Source organism: Salmo trutta, chromosome 9 (genome assembly GCF_901001165.1).
Source record: "Salmo trutta chromosome 9, fSalTru1.1, whole genome shotgun sequence".
Taxonomy (NCBI): Eukaryota; Metazoa; Chordata; class Actinopteri; order Salmoniformes; family Salmonidae; genus Salmo; species Salmo trutta.
Window position 1 is genome coordinate 32,398,626 of NC_042965.1, and position 17,519 is coordinate 32,416,144.

The following is a 17,519-nucleotide window of genomic DNA, read 5'->3' on the forward strand; positions in this document are numbered from 1 at the left end:
GGCGTCACCAAAAGCAGATAACCAGCTAAAATTATGCACTAACCTTTGACAATCTTCCTCAGATGACACTCCTAGGGCATTATGTTATACAATACATGCATTTTTTGTTCCATCAAGTTCATATTTATATCCAAAAACAGCCTTTTACAGTAGTCGTGAAATTCAGAATTTTTTTTCCCCTCAAATGCTTCCGGTGAATCAACGTTACAATTTACAAAATTACTATTCGAAAACATTGGTAAATTATAATATTGTCATTCAAAGAATTATAGTTTAACATTTCGTAAATGCTACTGCATTGCCAGATTTCAAAATAACTTTACTGGGAAATCACACTTTGCAATAAACGGGGTGCTGTGCTAAGAACAATAGGCTAGGATATACAGGTTAGCACCATCTTGTAACAATCTAATATCAATAATACTATTGTCAATAATCGCTTACCTTTGATTATCTTCATCCATTGGCACTTCCAGGAATCCCAGGTCCACAACAAATGTGGTTTCTTTCGACAAAGTTCATAATTTATGTCCAAATAACTCCAAGTTGTTCCATGTTGTTAGCGCTTCGGTAGGCTACTCAAAAATAGGGGGGGGAAGTCCCGACGAAAAGTAAAAAAAAAAAATCTATTTACGTTCGTTCAAACATGTCAAACGTTGTTTAGCATCAATCTTTAGGGCCATTTTTAACGTGAAACATCAGTAATGTTTACACCCGACCTCTCCTGTGTCTTGAAAAACGTTTTTGAAAAATGTCTCGCCTCACATGAACTCACATGAATGCGCGGGCAATAATGAAGTGACGACATCCCAGGGACGTCAACTTCTCTTCCTTGTCATCCGGTCTCTGTTCATCATAGACGCTTCAAACAACTTTATAAAGATCGTTGACATCTAGTGGAAGCCGTAGGAAGTGCGAAATGAATCCTTTGTCCCTGTGTGATCTATTAGCAATGATTCGAAAATAGTACAGCTACAAAATTTCCTGGTTGTATTTTTCTCAGGTTTTTGCCTGCCATATGAGTTTTGTTATACTTACAGACACCATTCAAACAGTTTTAGACAATTCTGAGTGTTTTCTATCCAAATATGTTAATAATATGCATATCCTAGCTTCTGAATTGGTGTAGGAGTCAGTTAAAAATTGGCACATATTTTTTTCAAAATTCTCAATACTGCCCCCTAGCCCCAACAGGATATAACGTTACCTCTTGTCAAATCGAGCGGTACGTTCTCTTCCCCGCTGTCATTCCGACCTGTCCAAGACAACGGGGACATTGTAAGGCTACCCACCTGGGTCATCAGAAAGAAAATAAAATAGTGGCATAGAATTTCAAGATCATAAAGCTTAATTAAGTCGGGGTGAGATTTCAGGCTTACCTCGCATCCAAAGACTTCGGATAGAACGGCCACGGATGCTTGCCGCCATGTTTCCGGAAATATACACAACACCGGAAACTTCGTGAATTCTCGTGAGAGAATAGGGGATTGGGTTTATCGCGCCAACACTACTTTAGCGCATCTCTTTTGCCTCCGGTCTGGTCAGTGGTGGAAAAAGTACCCAATTGTCATACTTGATTAAAAGTAAAGATACCTTAATAGAAAATGACTAAAGTAAAAGTCACCCAATAAAATACCACTTGAGTAAAAGTTTTAAAGTATTCGGTTTTAAATATACTTAAGAATCCAAAGTAAATGTAATTGCTAAAATATACTGAAGTATCAAAAGTAAAAGTATAAATCATTTCATATTCCTTACATTAAGCAAACAAGACGGCCCAATTGTATTTTTTATGGATAGCCAGGGGCACACTCCAACACTCAGACATAATTTACAAAGAACCATTTATGTTTAGTGAGTCCTGAGTCCACCAGATCAGAGGCAGTAGGGATGACCAGGGATGTTCTCTTGATGAGTGTGTGAATCGGACCATTTTCCTGTCCTGCTAAGCATTCGAAGTGTACTTTCGGGTGTCAGGGAAAATGTATGGAGTACAAAGTACATTATTTTCTTTAGGAATTTTGTGGAGTAAAAGATGTAAAAAATATAAATAGTAAAGTCCAGATATCCCCAAAAACGACTTAAATAGTACTTTAAAGTATTTTTACTTCAGTTCTTTACACCACTGGGTCTGGTGAATCGTCTGAGAGCTTATTTGAATTTAAATACCGACTAAAATACATAGTGAATGTTTCACATTCAAAGAGAGACATCCATTCATTCATATTGCAATCCAGGTAAAATAAACGAAACAACCATAGTATAGTCAAGGCACATTTATCTATAGTTATTTCAAGACAATCAATTAAACAGTTTAAGTAATCTGTTTTTTCACCAGACAACATAAAGATGACCAGTTGCAGTGTGCATTGCAGAGTTCAGTGCTGGTTGTCTCAGTACATTCTGACACAGAAGTCTCAGTCATTGTCATAAATGCAGTCTGTAAGAAAATAAACAAGTAGAACCATGTTTGAAAAATTATTATGCATTGGATTCCAAACAAATACAATTAAAAAGAAATGTATGTAGGCCTACAGTTGAAGTGGGAAGTTTACATACACCTTAGCCAAATGCATTTAAACTCAGTTTTTCACAATTCCTGACATTTAATCCTAGTAAAAGTCCCTGTCTTAGGTCAGTTAAGATCACCACTTTATTTTAAGAATGTGAAATGTCAGAATAATAGTAGAGAGAATGATTTATTTCAGCTTTTATTTCTTTCATCACATTCCCATGTGTGTCAGAAGTTTACATACACTCAATTGGTATTTGGTAGCATTGCCTGTAAATTGTTTAACTTGGGTCAAACGTTTCGGGTAGCCTTCCACAAGCTTCCCACAATAAGTTGGGTGAATTTTGGCCCATTCCTCCAGACAGAGCTGGTGTAACTGAGTCAGGTTTGTAGGCCTCCTTGCTCACACACACTTTCAGTTCTGCCCACAAATGTTCTATAGGATTGAGGTCAGGGCTTTGTGATGGCCACTCCAATACTTTGACTTTGTTGTCCTTAAGCCATTTTGCCACAACTTTGGAAGTATGCTTGGGGTCATTGTCCATTTGGAAGACCCATTTGCGACCAAGCTTTAACTTCCTGATTGATGTCTTGAGATGTTGCTTCAATATATGCACCTAATTTCCCTTCCTCATGATGCCATCTATTTTGTGAAGTGCACCAGTCCCTCCTGCACCAAAGCAATCCCACAACTTGATGCTGCCACCCCCATGCTTCACAATTGGGAAAGTGTTCTTCGGCTTGCAAACCTCCCCCTTTTTCCTCCAAACATAACGATGGTCATTATGGCCAAACAGTTCTATTTTTGTTTCATCAGACCAGAGGACATTTCTCCAAAAAGTACAATCTTTGTCCCCATGTGCAGTTGCAAACCGTAGTCTGGCTTTTTTATGGCGGTTTTGGAGCAGTGGCTTCTTCCTTGCTGAGAAGCCTTTCAGGTGATGTCGATATAGGACTCGTTTTACTGTGGATATATATACTTTTGTACCTATTTCCTCCAGCATCTTCACAAGGTCCTTTGCTGTTGTTCTGGGATTGTTTTGCACTTTTCGCACCAAAGAACGTTTATCTCTAGGAGACAGAATGCGTCTCCTTCCTGAGCGGTATGACGGCTGTGTGGTCCAATGGTGTTTATACTTGCGTACTATTGCTTGTACAGATGAACGTGGTACCTTCAGGTGTTTGGAAATTGCCCCCAATGATGAACCAGACTTGTGGAGGTCTACAATTGTTTTCCTGAGGTCTCAAAGAGGCACCGAGTTTGAAGGTAGGCCTTGAAATACATCCACAGGTACACCTACAATTGACTCAAATTATGTTAATTAGCCTATCAGAAGCTTCTAAAGCCATGTCATAATTTTCTGGAATTTTCCAAGCTGTTTAAAGGCACAGTCAACTTAGTGTACGTAAAGTTCTGACCCACTGGAATTGTGATACTGTGAATTATAAGTGAAATAATCTGTCTGTAAACAATTGATGGAAAAATGATTTGTGTCATGCACTAAGCAGATGTCCTAACTGACTTGCCAAACCTATAGTTTGTTAACAAAACATTTGTGGAGTGGTTGAAAAACGAGTTTTAATGACTCCAACCTAAGTGTATGTAAACTTCCGACTGTATGTAAACTTCCGACTTCAACTGTATATTATTTCATCAGCCTGATTCTGTTAGTAGGCCTGTCTTGTCTGCAAAGTAATATCTTCAAAGCAGTCCGTACAGCTGGCAATGTCATTGTTTAAACAAAGTGTTGTACAGTTAGTCACAAATAATGGTAAAACTTTATTTGGATAGTCTGTAGAGCATCTGCAGATGGACCATCTACAGACTATCAGTAACATGTAAACTAACTATCTACTAACCCTAGCTCTAACCCTAACCCTTATTCTAACCCTTACCCTAACCCTTATCCTAACCCTAAATTTAACCCTTACCTTAACCCTTATCCTAACCCTATACTTAACCATTACCCCAACCCTTATTTTAAACCTAACCCTAACCGTAACCTTAGCAAGCAGTTTCTTATCAACAGATAGTTTGTTGATAGTATGATAGTCTGTAGAACATCTACAGATGGAACATCTGGACTATCCAAATAAAGTGTGACCAGATCATTTCTAGAATGGTTTTAAAACATACTTTCTCCTATGTCGTCATAAACATCTCCACCATCCCTGTTGAAGTAAAATCATATGTCAAAACATTAGTTGTGTGTGTGTGTGTGTGTGTGGGTGTGTGTGTGCGCACATGTGCGTGAACGTGTGAATATTTTGAGTGAGCGCATGCGTATTTCAACAAACAGAAATAACTCTTGAACTTACTGTGCAACATTGACCATGGACACATAACCAACTAGAAAAGAGGAATACATATTGCAATTAATCATTCATATTTGATTGTGAATAATTCATCCATAACAACTGATGCCAACTTACACTTCCCGTCTCTATTCCTGCCAATCAGTTTGCCGTTTGTTGGCTTCACAATGACATCGATCACCTCTCCTGGCTTCAACTGTAGGTCTTTATTCCCCCATTTCTTACTGTCCAAGGTAGGATCTATGGTAACATCATATAACACCTGGATCTCCCCTTCAAACTGACAGTGGAAGATGTCAACACAGTTACTACTACTCAAATCATGTAAGTAAGTACAATATAAATCTGACCATATAAAAAAGATAAATCCATTGATTATCAACAGAATGTTATCTGGGAATAACTGTGATTCTGTGATTTTAAAATGTTTTTTAATTGTATTTAGGTTTTCTACTTTATTCAGATATGGATAGTTTAAAACAAGACGGGAGACAGTAATGTGCCAGGCTCAACTAAATTATGTCATTATGCTTTCTCCTGTCACAATTAGACATTTTACCTTGAATTTTTTCCTGAATTCCTTTTCCTCTTTCTCAAACTTCTTTTTCTTCTTGGGGTCCATCACCTCTTGCTTTCCCTTAGGTGTCAGCTGAGGGGGACTGAAATGGAGAAACACAAAATGATTTAACTTAGGTATTTATTTCAAGCTCATTTGTGTCTGAAATGACTATTCAAGAGTATAGCTGACCCAACTCTGGCACTGTGAACCTCTTCTCACCTGTTGAGAGGAGGAGGGGCAGTGAAGCTCTGGGACTCCACGTCATCATATATCTCGTCTATGGACATAAAGACAGACCAATGAAGCAACACACTTCTTTAACTTGATTACACAGTACACACCATACAGTACAATAAATAGAATGGTGGTTTTATTTAAAGAATACAGGGAAATAATATGACTGGGAAATAACTGGGAAGACTGTTGTTCACTTTCCCAGTGAACAAGTGATCATCTCATTACCTCCCTCTTTAAACACTGTAGGTGGTGGAGGGGGAAATCTGAGAATGAAGATCAAACAGTTATTGAACAAAAAGATCAAGCTGGTGTATTCACTGTATTGAGATTATACATGCAAAAGGTTTCAGGGGTCAATCATAAAGGTAAAGGAGAGAAGGGATAAAAACGCTCTAACTGTGTCAATACAGCGCTGTTCCAGCATCACTTTTGCAATAATACTTCTGACCACTAGATGTCAGTCAAATACTAAGCAACGATGAGGAACACCTCGTGAGTGAGAAACTGTATTACATTGACAAAGATTCCTACTCGATGCATAAAATATTCACAAAATCACCACATAGTTACATAATTGCATATACCTATTTTGATTTGATCCATCCACATCATCATAGATATCACCATCCTCAGCTGTCATAAGAAGAAAAAATAACAACATGACAAAAGGCTTGTTATTGCTATGGGACCGGCTGAGTAACATTCCATGCTTTGAACACTGCATATGCTGCAGTCTAATTGTTTTTTTGTAATTTGCTATATTACTGGTCTGTTATAAGTTCTGATGAATTATAGATAATATCAATATGAGACTTACGTTGTTGGACCTTGACCCCACTGAAAAACAAAAATCAATGACACATCACATAGACAACAAAGTAACCAACATTTCAAAGCTCTAACATTTAACATTTAGTTTATTTTTTATTTTACCTGCAGGCATTGTCCAGGATGCCTACGTCATCGTAAATCTCAGGCTTTCTCTCAGACTGGTTAGGTAGGGGTCCTTTCTTCTGCTCCTTTATAAGGTCATAGTCAATGCCCACTGACTCAGTCCGTACATAGCCATCTACAACACAGCAAGGAGGAGGAGGCAGTGAGAACAGGAAGAGAGAGGGTGGTGTGTGTGTGTGTGTGTATTTATATGTGTGTATTTACTGTATGTGTATACACTTACAGTTTCCCTCATTGTTCCTGGCCAGCCAACGTCCCTCTGGGTTGTCAGTGATGCGTATGATATCTATAGTCTCTCCCTGTGCTAGTGGCAGGTCAGTCTTTCCTCCTTTACATTCCACCTGAGCCTTGGCTTTGTGAATCACCTGAATCGGCCCTGAGAGCTACAAACAGGGATATGTGTTATGGCTGTAATAGATATAACTCCAGATATATGCATATCCTGCTTACCTTGTACTTTTTCTTTGCCTCTTGCTCCTTCTTCTCTCTGGCTTTCTGCATTTTCTTCTCCTGCTCTAGTCGTTTCTTCTCCTCTTTGTCGCTCTTCTTCTCTTGCCCTTTCACTTCGTTGGTTTCTTTCGATCCTTTAGCCTCCTGTTCAATCCTGTCGTGAGAGAGAAAGAGAGTAAATGTTGGATAAAGAATTATACTGGGGTTGAGAATCAAACATATAAACTCAGCAAAAAAAGAAACGTCCCTTTTTCAGGACCCTGTCTTTCAAAGTAATTCGTAAAAATCCAAATAACTTCACAGATCTTCATTGTAAAGGGTTTAAACTGTTTCCCATGCTTGTTCAATGAACCATAAACAATTAATGAACATGCACCTGTGGAACGGTCGTTAAGACACTAACAGATTACAGACGGTAGGCAATTAAGGTTACAGTTATGAAAACTTTGTTATGACAAAACACAGTTATGAAAACCACTAAAGAGGCCTTTCTAATGACTCTGAAAAACACCAAAAGAAAGATGCCCAGGACTGCAGATGTGGCCAGGGCAATAAATTACAATGTCCGTAATGTGAGACGCCTAAGACAGCACTACAGGGAGACAGGACGGATAGCTGATCATCCTCGCAGTGGCAGACCACGTGTAACAACACCTGCACAGGATCGGTACATCCGAACATCACACCTGCGGGACAGGTACAGGATGGCAACAACAACTGCCCCGAGTTATACCAGGAACGCACAATCCCTCCATCAGTGCTCAGACTGCCCGCAATAGGCTGAGAGAGGCTGGACTGAGGGCTTGTAGGCCTGTTGTAAGGCAGGTCCTCACCAGACATCACCGGCAACAACGTCGCCTATGGGCACAAACCCACCATCACTGGACCAGACAGGACTGGCAAACAGTACTCTTCAATGACGAATCGTGGTTTTGTCTCACCAGGGGTGATGGTCAGTTTCGAGTTTATCGTCGAAGGAATGAGCGTTACACTGAGGCCTGTACTCTGGAACGGGACCGATTTGTAGGTGGAGGGTCTGTCATGGTCCGGGGCGGTGTGTCACAGCATCATCGGACTGAGCTTGTTGTCATTGCAGGCAATCTCAAAGTTGTGCCTTACAGGGAAGATATCCTCCTCCCTCATGTGGTACCCTTCCTGCAGGCTCATCCTGACATGACCCTCCTGCATGACAATGCCACCAGCCATACTGCTCGTTCGGTGCGTGATTTCCTGTAAGACAGGAATGTCAGTGTTCTGCCATGGCCAGCGAAGAGCCCAGATCTCAATCCCATTGAGCACGTCTGGGACCTGTTGGATCGGAGGGTGAGGGCTAAGGCCATTCCCTCCAGAAATGTCCAGGAACTTGCAGGTGCCTTGGTGGAAGACTGGGGTAACATCTCACAGCAAGAACTGGAAAATCTGGTGCAGTCCATGAGGAGGAGATGCACTGTAGTACTTAATGCAGCTGGTGGCCACACTAGATTCTGACTGTTACTTTTGATTTTGACCCCCCCTTAGTTCAGGGACACATTATTCAATTTCTGTTAGTCACATGTCTGTGGAACTTGTTCAGTTTATGTCTCAGTTGTTGAATCTTGTTATGTTCATACAAATATTAACACATGTTAAGTTTGCAGAAAAGAAACGCAGTTGACAGTGAGAGGGCGTTTCTGTTTTTGCTGAGTTTAGATGATAATACAACAGAGGTGTCACTATTATATATAACATCTTTTTACGTTCTATTCATTATTTTTCTGTGATAAAGATTCCTCTCACCATCTCTCCTCTAAGTCTTCATACATCTCTTCCTCACTCAACTCTGCCTGTTAGAGGATGGGACATACAATATTACAATCAAGCTTTAAAGTGAAGCTGCAAACTAACAGAAATGATTGTTATCAAAGACGGATGAAACTTGTTGTAGAGAAGTGGACTGTAAACATACTGTATCTAAATATGTAAATGACCATTCAAACACATTTTCAGTCAGAAGTGGCTTACTGAAGCTACATACCGCAAGGGTCTCGATATTGCTCTTAACCACTTCCTCTTTTCTCCCAGCATGTTATTTCTACAGCTATATGTGTCACACTTACTTTAACACCGATCATGTGCCCTGTCTAAATGCATGCTATGTACAGTGCAGTAACTAGTTGTACAGTTTCGAGGCTCCATATTACCGGTATCAGGCAAATCAGATATTATACCTCAATTTTCAGGTTGGGATGTCCTGTAATGAAAACCAAACAAACATATAAATCATTTTCAGTTATATGTTGATTATTGACATAATTTATATCTTAGCTTATATCCACAACATTGAGTATTAAACACATTTCTATTTCTTAATTTGAACCAATCATCTTTGTTCCACCAAATGATTTAGGGCCTAGCTACACATATTATTCACAGTGCCCCGTAGCGCTCGTATAGGTGAGGTTGTGTAAGAATGGAAGTGGCACCTCCAGGGGGAAGGGGTGAAGGGAGATTCATGACCCCAATGTCGTCATAGCTCTCCTCCTGGTCGGCCTGGATTCTGATCATCATTCATGGTTAGAAAGACACACACACACGGTCATTCATGTTATTATCACAACACCAAAGACTTTAGAACAGGGATGGGCAACTTTGATGGGGGTGGGGGCCACAAAAAAAACTGAATTTAAGAATAACCAGTGTTGTGTTCGAGACCACCTAAAGCAAGACCGATTCAAGACCAACACCGGAGCGAATCAAGTCCAAGTCAAGACCAAGACCGGAGGGGGAGCGAGACTGAGTGAAGACCGGAAGGGGGACAAGAGGTCTGAGATCGAGTCAAGACCGAGACCAGAATTTTTTTGGTCCAATTCAAGACCGTGACTGTAATTTTGTCAAATCGTCACCATAATAAGAGTTCAACATTTCCAATATTTCTGTAATAATATTTCAGAAGAACATATGGATTCTTTATACATTTAGAATGGTAAAGAAAAATGCATGCAGAGGGCAAATAGAGATGCTCTACAAATGTTTACTAGCCCAAACACAGCAGGGAACAATGAGGACCTTCTATGCTTTCAGAGAAAGGCTAAGGATTTATGGCATAATACAAATAATAATAATTAGATTATTTTCAATGATGTTCTGATTTAGTCTCTTCAGTTTTTGTTAGAACGGAAAAGGTTAAAACTGAAGAGAAAAAAATATCCAATCAATATTTTTCTAGCTAGCTAAGTTAGCCACTGGCTAGGCCATCCGAAACTTGATAGAAGGCATCTGCCATTCAACTGTATTAGGGCAACATTTTAGAGTGACAGTGGAATCAACCAATCACATTGACTTGTAATTGACCCAACAGGTCAAAGGTTTTCCCACGGTTTAACTGGCTAGCTTTTGTTATAGGCTAGTTTGCAGCGGCTGCAGTGGGTGTTATCGAAGTGGACGTTGTTGCTCATTTTTTAGCTTCTCTCCTTCTCCCCAAGAATAACTTTCAAAAAGAAGTTAAGTTTCAAATGATCATCATCTGGTGGAACTGTGTTTTTTATTAAAGCTCACATACTGTTGATAACCATCTCTTTGAAAATAACTTGTGTGTGTGAAACACATTGTTGCATTTAAACTTTAGATCAGTGGTTACTTTGTGTGCTAAACGTGAAATGTTTTTTGCAATGGGAAGTAATAGTTGTACATTTCGATTGGGAAATGCTTACCCAATGGTTGTGTTTTTATATTCTTATGATTGGGACCTACTGGCTTATTATGTCCGAGTGCATGGACTGCTGTCTTTCCATCGAGCCTATGCAGTGGTGTAGTTGTGCCTGGAAAAGTGGGTCCTGTGTGAAGCAAAGGCGCCCTTGGGAAAAATCCTATTGGATTTTTCAGGTTGTCACTCTCAAAATAACGCCAAAAATGTGATGTTGTAAGTCAACAGCAATGCTTAAACCACACCAGGAGACCACTGTTGATGTCTGGGAAAAATCTAGAATTTTGGGGGGAGGATATAGTTGCCCTTTAATTCAATTGAGCAAAACAAATGATACAAATCAGCATTATATCATTCTGTCAGGTAGGCCTACATTGCAGTCAACATTTAATTGGGAAGGTTTTTTGGGGGAAACCTTTAGAAATGTTCATGCAAACAGCACATGATGACTGGATTACACATCACAAATAGCCAACTAACCAAGACTTGTGTACCAAACGTTTTCAATGCACGGTTTGATTACCCAATGTTGCATTAGTTCGCATTTACTGTTAGATATAATATGTTGAAACGTCTTTCCTACCAACCAGCTACCGATGTCATTCTTCTGTGAGCTGCTCCATGAAAACCAGTTGAGAGCTTCGCGCTCTTCCTGCCTGTAGATGATATTCAGTTGAAACGAGGCTATATGTGCTGCGCGCATGTTAATACATTTCACGTCCTTTCTGATTGTGTAGGCTACTTTGTGCATGATTTCTCTATTGTAGCCTACTACATCATTAATACGTCATATACCATCACTACACTACTTTGAGACGCAACAGAAGGGATTAAGAAGGGTGTATAGGCAATGCCCACTGAAAAGAAAGTGGGTATAGGACGTATACCTATGTATAGCCTCCACTACACCACTGACCCTTTGTGTTTTACAAAAAATGCAATCTAATACTTGAGTGAGCTGGTGTTATGGTTGCTGTCCTTTCCGCATCATGAGCCTGTCACACACTGAAGGCCTAGGTCCAATAGGTTTGCCACTGTGCAAATATGTCTATAATAGATATAAAGACTGTTACAATTTCACCCTGTCTCCCCTTTACTAATAGTGAATGCACAACCTTCAACAATTTCCCCCACTCTTCCCTACCAGCGAGTCAAGGAATTTTTGGAAAAAGTTTGAGCATATTTTTCTTTCATGAAAATAAAGGACAGTAATGGTACGAGTAAGGTAGGAATCCCAGGTTTCAATAGTCCACAAGATATTCATGTTTCAAAAAGGAGTGTATATATTTGGACTGGCGAAGCGATTTTATGGCTGACTGAATGGAAGCTGTTTTTTTACTCTGCTGGTCTCGGCTGGTTCCTGAAGAAATTATGAGTCCTCACTGTCCGAGACTAGTCAAGACCGAGTATCCGACACCGAGACAAAACAGAGACACTCAATATGTGGTCTCGAGACCGGACCTGAGTACTACAACACTGGGAATAACAACCTAAAGTCTACAGTGTCAGTTCCTTCCATATGTGTTTGTCTGTGTATGATATCAGTAAGTATGTGATATTAAGAACCCCAGTAGCTTCCTGTGACAACCTAAATATAGAAATGAGCTCAGTGGCGAATCGCGCGCACGGGGGGAGGCTATAGGGGTGTGTGGTATGCTAGTGAGTTAGCCTATGGTGCTTAACGTTTGTATGCTGTAAGGAGTTTCTTCTTGAATCGGTGATTCTCATAAGCCAAGTATTGTACTTACATAGCTGCAGGGGAGTTAGAGAGGAGGCAGGGTGTCAGAGGTGCAGGGAAACTGCTAGGGTGGGGAGCAAGAGGACAAGGAGGAGGCCCCGCTGCGCTCAACTCAGGACCTGTCACACAACAACAAAGCAAAAGAACCATGCTTGTTGGGCATGTTTTCTCCTAATGGTTGAGGTTAGAATTTGAGGAGGGTAAAGCTGATCCTAGATCTGTGCCTTAGCTTCTACCTCTGGTTCTGTCATTCTCTTTATGAGACATGATGACATATTTAAGGAAGAGGACTGGGTCTTGTGACATGTCAACTAGACACAATAATTAGGTTTTAATGTATTTCGGGTGTACATAGAGGAAAGGAGAAGAGATCTCACCTTCAGTCCTAAACCTCTGTAAGGTAACATGGGGAGGCCTGTTGGGTTTCAGAGGAGGGTCCCCCAGAGAAAACACATTAGGCAGGGGTTTCTTCTTAGGGGCAGAGGGATCATCATTCTCTTCATGAGGGACCAGTCCATCCTTCGCTGCAGCTTGCGTTGTCAGGAAGTTGGGTTTCAGAGTGAGAGGAGGTTGGGAAGGCATACATTTGCTAGAGTTCAAAGTTTGGAGGCTTGCTTCACTTTCCTGTCTAGAGAGGGAGTTCTGCTGGGTGTGGGGTGGAACGAATTTGAACATGGAGATCGGGCGCAATTTGGGGGTGGATGGTGTTGGATGTTCCTTCAGGGTCTCCTGGTCAAGGTTGGACTGCAGTGATGAGATGGAGATCTTTGGTTTGAGGGCTAAGGGCAGTTTAGGGACTGTAAGGGTGTTTTCTGACTCACTGTCCTTTACCCACGGGGGTTTGGCTGAGCCTGAGGCCAGAGCCGGTTTGACCTTGTTGTCCAGAAAGGCTGTGTTGACAGGAGGTCTTTTCAGTGGAGGTATGGTGAAAGAGGACTCAGGCCCTGAAGACTTTGTGTCCCTGATGGTCTCCACAGGCCTTGGTTTGAAGGACTGGGGTTTGGGGAACAAGGTTCCTACATCTTCTCTGGCTGCGGTCTCAAATTTCTTCTGAAACACAGGCTTACTTGCAGGGGAGTTAGTGATGGTCAGGGCTCCTCCTGATCGACTCTTCTCCAGGGCAGCTAGCTTGGCTAAGAGAGGGGAACTAGTGGAGAGGCTGGAGTGGGATGCCAGTTTAGGGTGAACCCCTCCCTCCACGGGGCTGCCTTCTCCTGTGTTGAAACGAGCCATAAGAGCCCTGATGTCTGATCTTTCCTCCTGGGTAGAAATATGGTGAGAGAATTACATACCTTGTGTCATTTTGGCGTAACTTTGATTTTAAATAAGAATAGAAGATGTTTCTGAACAATTCTACATTAATGTGGATGCTACCATGATTACGGAAAATCATGAATTCATCATAAATAATGATGGTCATACCCTCAAAAATCCTGAATAAAGATCGTACCTCCCAAAAAAGCTAACCTCTCACCATTACCAATAACTGGGAAGGTTAGCATCTTTTCAGGGGTATGATCTTTGTGCCTCTGTACCTTTCTCACTCATCATTATTTACCGTTCATTCATGATTATCCATAATCATGGTAGCATCCGCATTCATTTAGATTTTTTCAGAAACATCTATTCTTATTTATAATAAAAGTGACTCCAAAATTAGACAATACATTATTCACCATTCTGTTCCTTTGGGCACAAAATCATCTGAAACACAACCAAAACAAACAGCAAATGATTCCAACAAGTGTGTAGTCACAAGCTTGATGTAGTCATTGCATGCTAGGAATATCGGACCAAATACTCAACTTTTGACTACTTTAATACACTATGAGTGAATTTGTCAGAGTACTCATGATGACTTCTTCAAATGGGGGGGATCAGAAACATAAAGTCCTTTCACTTCTCAACGATAAATCAGATATGTATGAATTCATGAAAATACCCTCAATTAAAAGGTGACGTTCTGTACTGTCGCCACCTATGAGACATTTTAGCTTCACTGTCCAAATAAATACGGAAGGGAGTGTATACTGTATTACATTTATCTCAATGGCTTCCTCTCCTTTAATTGCACTGATCTGAAAACCAAGGACAGGACAGATGAAACCACGAAGGTGATGTTGATTTTGCCTGTCCAGTACTTTCCAATCAGTGAGGAGACAAGATGATTCCTCTTTAGACCATTGGGATGCAGATGCAGCCATATTTTACCCATACCTTTAATTCACAGCAAAATACATTAATACATGTGACTCAATGACTCATTCTAACAGACCTTATTAAAAAGGTTTCCTTTCAGCTTTATTTGGCAGGCAAATATCTGTAAGAGACGTCCACAACCATGGCATACATCAGAATTAAGATAATTAACTAAAAGGTAACTTCAAATAAACCAGAACGTTCTTTGGGAAAGTAATTCCGAAGACTTTGTAGATATACACACTCAAAAATCAATTTCCTCCCATGGCATCCACCCTGACACAAGCACTCACCTAATCTGTCCACGTTTCGCCATACACTGTATAGCCCTGGCCTTGTGTGGGTCTGGAGACAATGTAATACTATCCTTTACAAAGACCTATGATTTTTGTACATACACAGGAAGTGTATGGGCTATTACTATTCTGATCAAGGGAGGTGAGAAATGAGAAGTGCTATCGGCAGTCTGTACACAGTTTATATGAACACAACCACTGTCATACCAGTGCTAAGCAACTGACATACATTGGCATTTTAACTACCAAACCGTAGCTGCTTTGAGCCAACTAGTACAGTGGCTTGTGAAAGTATTCACCCCCTTGGCATTTTTCCTATTTTGTTGACTTACAACCTGGAATTAAAATGTATTTTTGGGGGGTTTGTATCATTTGATTTACCTACCACTTTGAAGATGCAAAATATTTTTTTTATTGTGAAACAAACAAGAAATAAGACAAAAAAAAGAAAACTTGAGCGTGCATAACTATTCACCCCCCCAAAGTCAATATTTTGTAGAGACACCTTTTGCAGCAATTACAGCTGCAAGTCTCTTGGGGTATGTCTCTATAAGCTTGGCACATCTAGCCACTGGGATTTTTGCCCATTCTTCAAGGTAAAACTGCTCCAGCTCCTTCAAGATGAATGGGTTCTGCTGGTTTACAGCAAAGTCATACCACAGATTCTCAATTGGATTGAGGTCTGGGCTTTGACTAGGCCATTCCAAGACATTTAAATGTTTCCCCTTACACCACTCGAGTGTTGCTTTAGCAGTATGCTTAGGGTCATTGTCCTGCTGGAAGGTGAACCTCCGTCCCAGTCTCAAATCTCTGGAAGACAAACAGGTTTCCCTCAAGAATTTCCCTGTATTTAGTATTTTTTAAATAATTTTTTAAATTTTCTTTAAGCAATGGCTTTTTTCTGGCCACTCTTCCGTAAAGCCCAGCTCTGTGGAGTGTATGGCTTAAAGTGGTCCTATGGACAGACACTCCAATCTCCGCTGTGGAGCTTTGCAGCTCCTTCAGGGTTATCTTTGGTCTCTTTATTGCTTCTCTGATTAATGCCCTCCTTTCTTGGTCCGTGAGTTTTGGTGGGTGGCCCTCTCTTGGCAGGTTTGTTGTGATGCCATATTTTTTTATAATGGATTTAAATGGTGTTACGTGGGATGTTCAACTTTTCGGATAATTTTTTATAACCCGACCCTGATCTGTACTTCTCCACAACTTTGTCCCTGACCTGTTTGGCAAGCTCCTTGGTCTTCATGATGCGGCTTGCTTCGTGGCATTCAGAACAGGCGTATATATACTGAGATTTACATTTACGTCATTTAGCAGACGCTCTTATCCAGAGCGACTTACAGCAGTGAATGCATACATTTCATAGATTTTTTTTTCTTCCGTACTGATCCCCCGTGGGAATCGAACCCACAACCCTGGCGTTGCAAACACCATGCTCTACCAATTAAGCCACACAGGAGATCATGTGACAGATCACGTAAAACTTAGATTGCACACAGGTGGACTTTATTTAATTAATTATGTGACTTCTGAAGGTAATTGTTTGCACCCGATCTTATTTAGGGGCTTCAGATCAAAGGGGTTGAATACATATGCACGCACCACTTTTCCATTTTGAATTTTTTGGAACAAGTTATTTTTTTCATTTCACTTCACCAATTTTGACTATTTTGTGTATGTCCATTACATAAAATCCAAATAAAAATCTATTTAAATTACAGGTTGTAATGCAACAAAATAGGAAAAACACCAAGGAGGATGAATACTTTTTCCTTTTCTATGTGTAAGCAATCCATAGGCTTGTAGGAAAATAATTGATTTGATGTGGTCTAGCCATCATTTTTGTCACTTAATAATTGACAATAATAATAATTTAAGTGACATGAGAAAGTGACCACCATGATTCTCTGAGGAGAAAGCAGTAATACAAGTGTTTTTCATCACAGCTCTCTACAGTTTCTACAGTCCCTCCCATTGCTGGTTTAGATATTCAACAGCATTTTCTAAAGTACAACAGTTACTAAACACACTGACATCATCATCAGTACAAAAGTTACAAAATACACACCACAAAAACACAACTAGCCCATTCTACTGTATGACATTCTGAACAGTTTGGCTTTATTCATGAACATACACTACGAATACAAAACATCCTTCCATGACAGACTGACCAGGTGAACCAGGTGAAAGCTATGCTCCCTTATTGATGTCACTTGTTAAACCCACTTCAATCACTGTAGATGAAGGGGAGGAGACAAGTTAAAGAAGGATTTTTAAGCCTGACAAGTTAAAGAAGGATTTTTAAGCCTTGAGACATAGATTGTGTATGTGTGCCATTCAGAGGGTGAATGGATAAGACAAAATATTTAAGTCCCTTTGAACAGGGTATGGTAGTAGGTGCCAGGTGCACCGTTTGTGTCAAGACCTGCAACGCTGCTGGGTCTTTCAAGAATGTCCACCACCCAAAGGACATCAAGCCAACTTAACTGTAGAAAGAATTGGAGTCAACATGGACCAGCATCCCTGTGGAACGCTTTCAACACCTTGTAGAGTATAAATGACACATCCTGTATAGC

The 17,519-nt window shown here is 40.4% G+C and overlaps 1 protein-coding gene across 1 annotated transcript; it reads right to left on the bottom strand.

Annotated features, from left to right (window-relative positions):
* Positions 1–2,261: 2,261 nt before the first annotated feature.
* LOC115200414 (FYN-binding protein 1) lies at positions 2,262–15,245 on the bottom strand. The gene is made up of 18 exons (XM_029763477.1): positions 14,941–15,245; positions 12,826–13,708; positions 12,459–12,567; positions 9,491–9,564; positions 9,236–9,258; positions 8,805–8,851; positions 7,029–7,182; positions 6,802–6,961; positions 6,558–6,693; positions 6,442–6,461; positions 6,209–6,257; positions 5,850–5,887; positions 5,607–5,664; positions 5,388–5,487; positions 4,946–5,108; positions 4,832–4,862; positions 4,650–4,684; positions 2,262–2,440 (listed from the first exon to the last, which is right to left on the bottom strand). The coding sequence occupies exons 2-18, from the start codon at positions 13,679–13,681 to the stop codon at positions 2,418–2,420; spliced, it is 2,076 nt and encodes a 691-aa protein (XP_029619337.1). The 5' UTR covers positions 13,682–13,708; positions 14,941–15,245; the 3' UTR covers positions 2,262–2,417.
* Between the last annotated feature and the right edge of the window lie 2,274 nt (positions 15,246–17,519).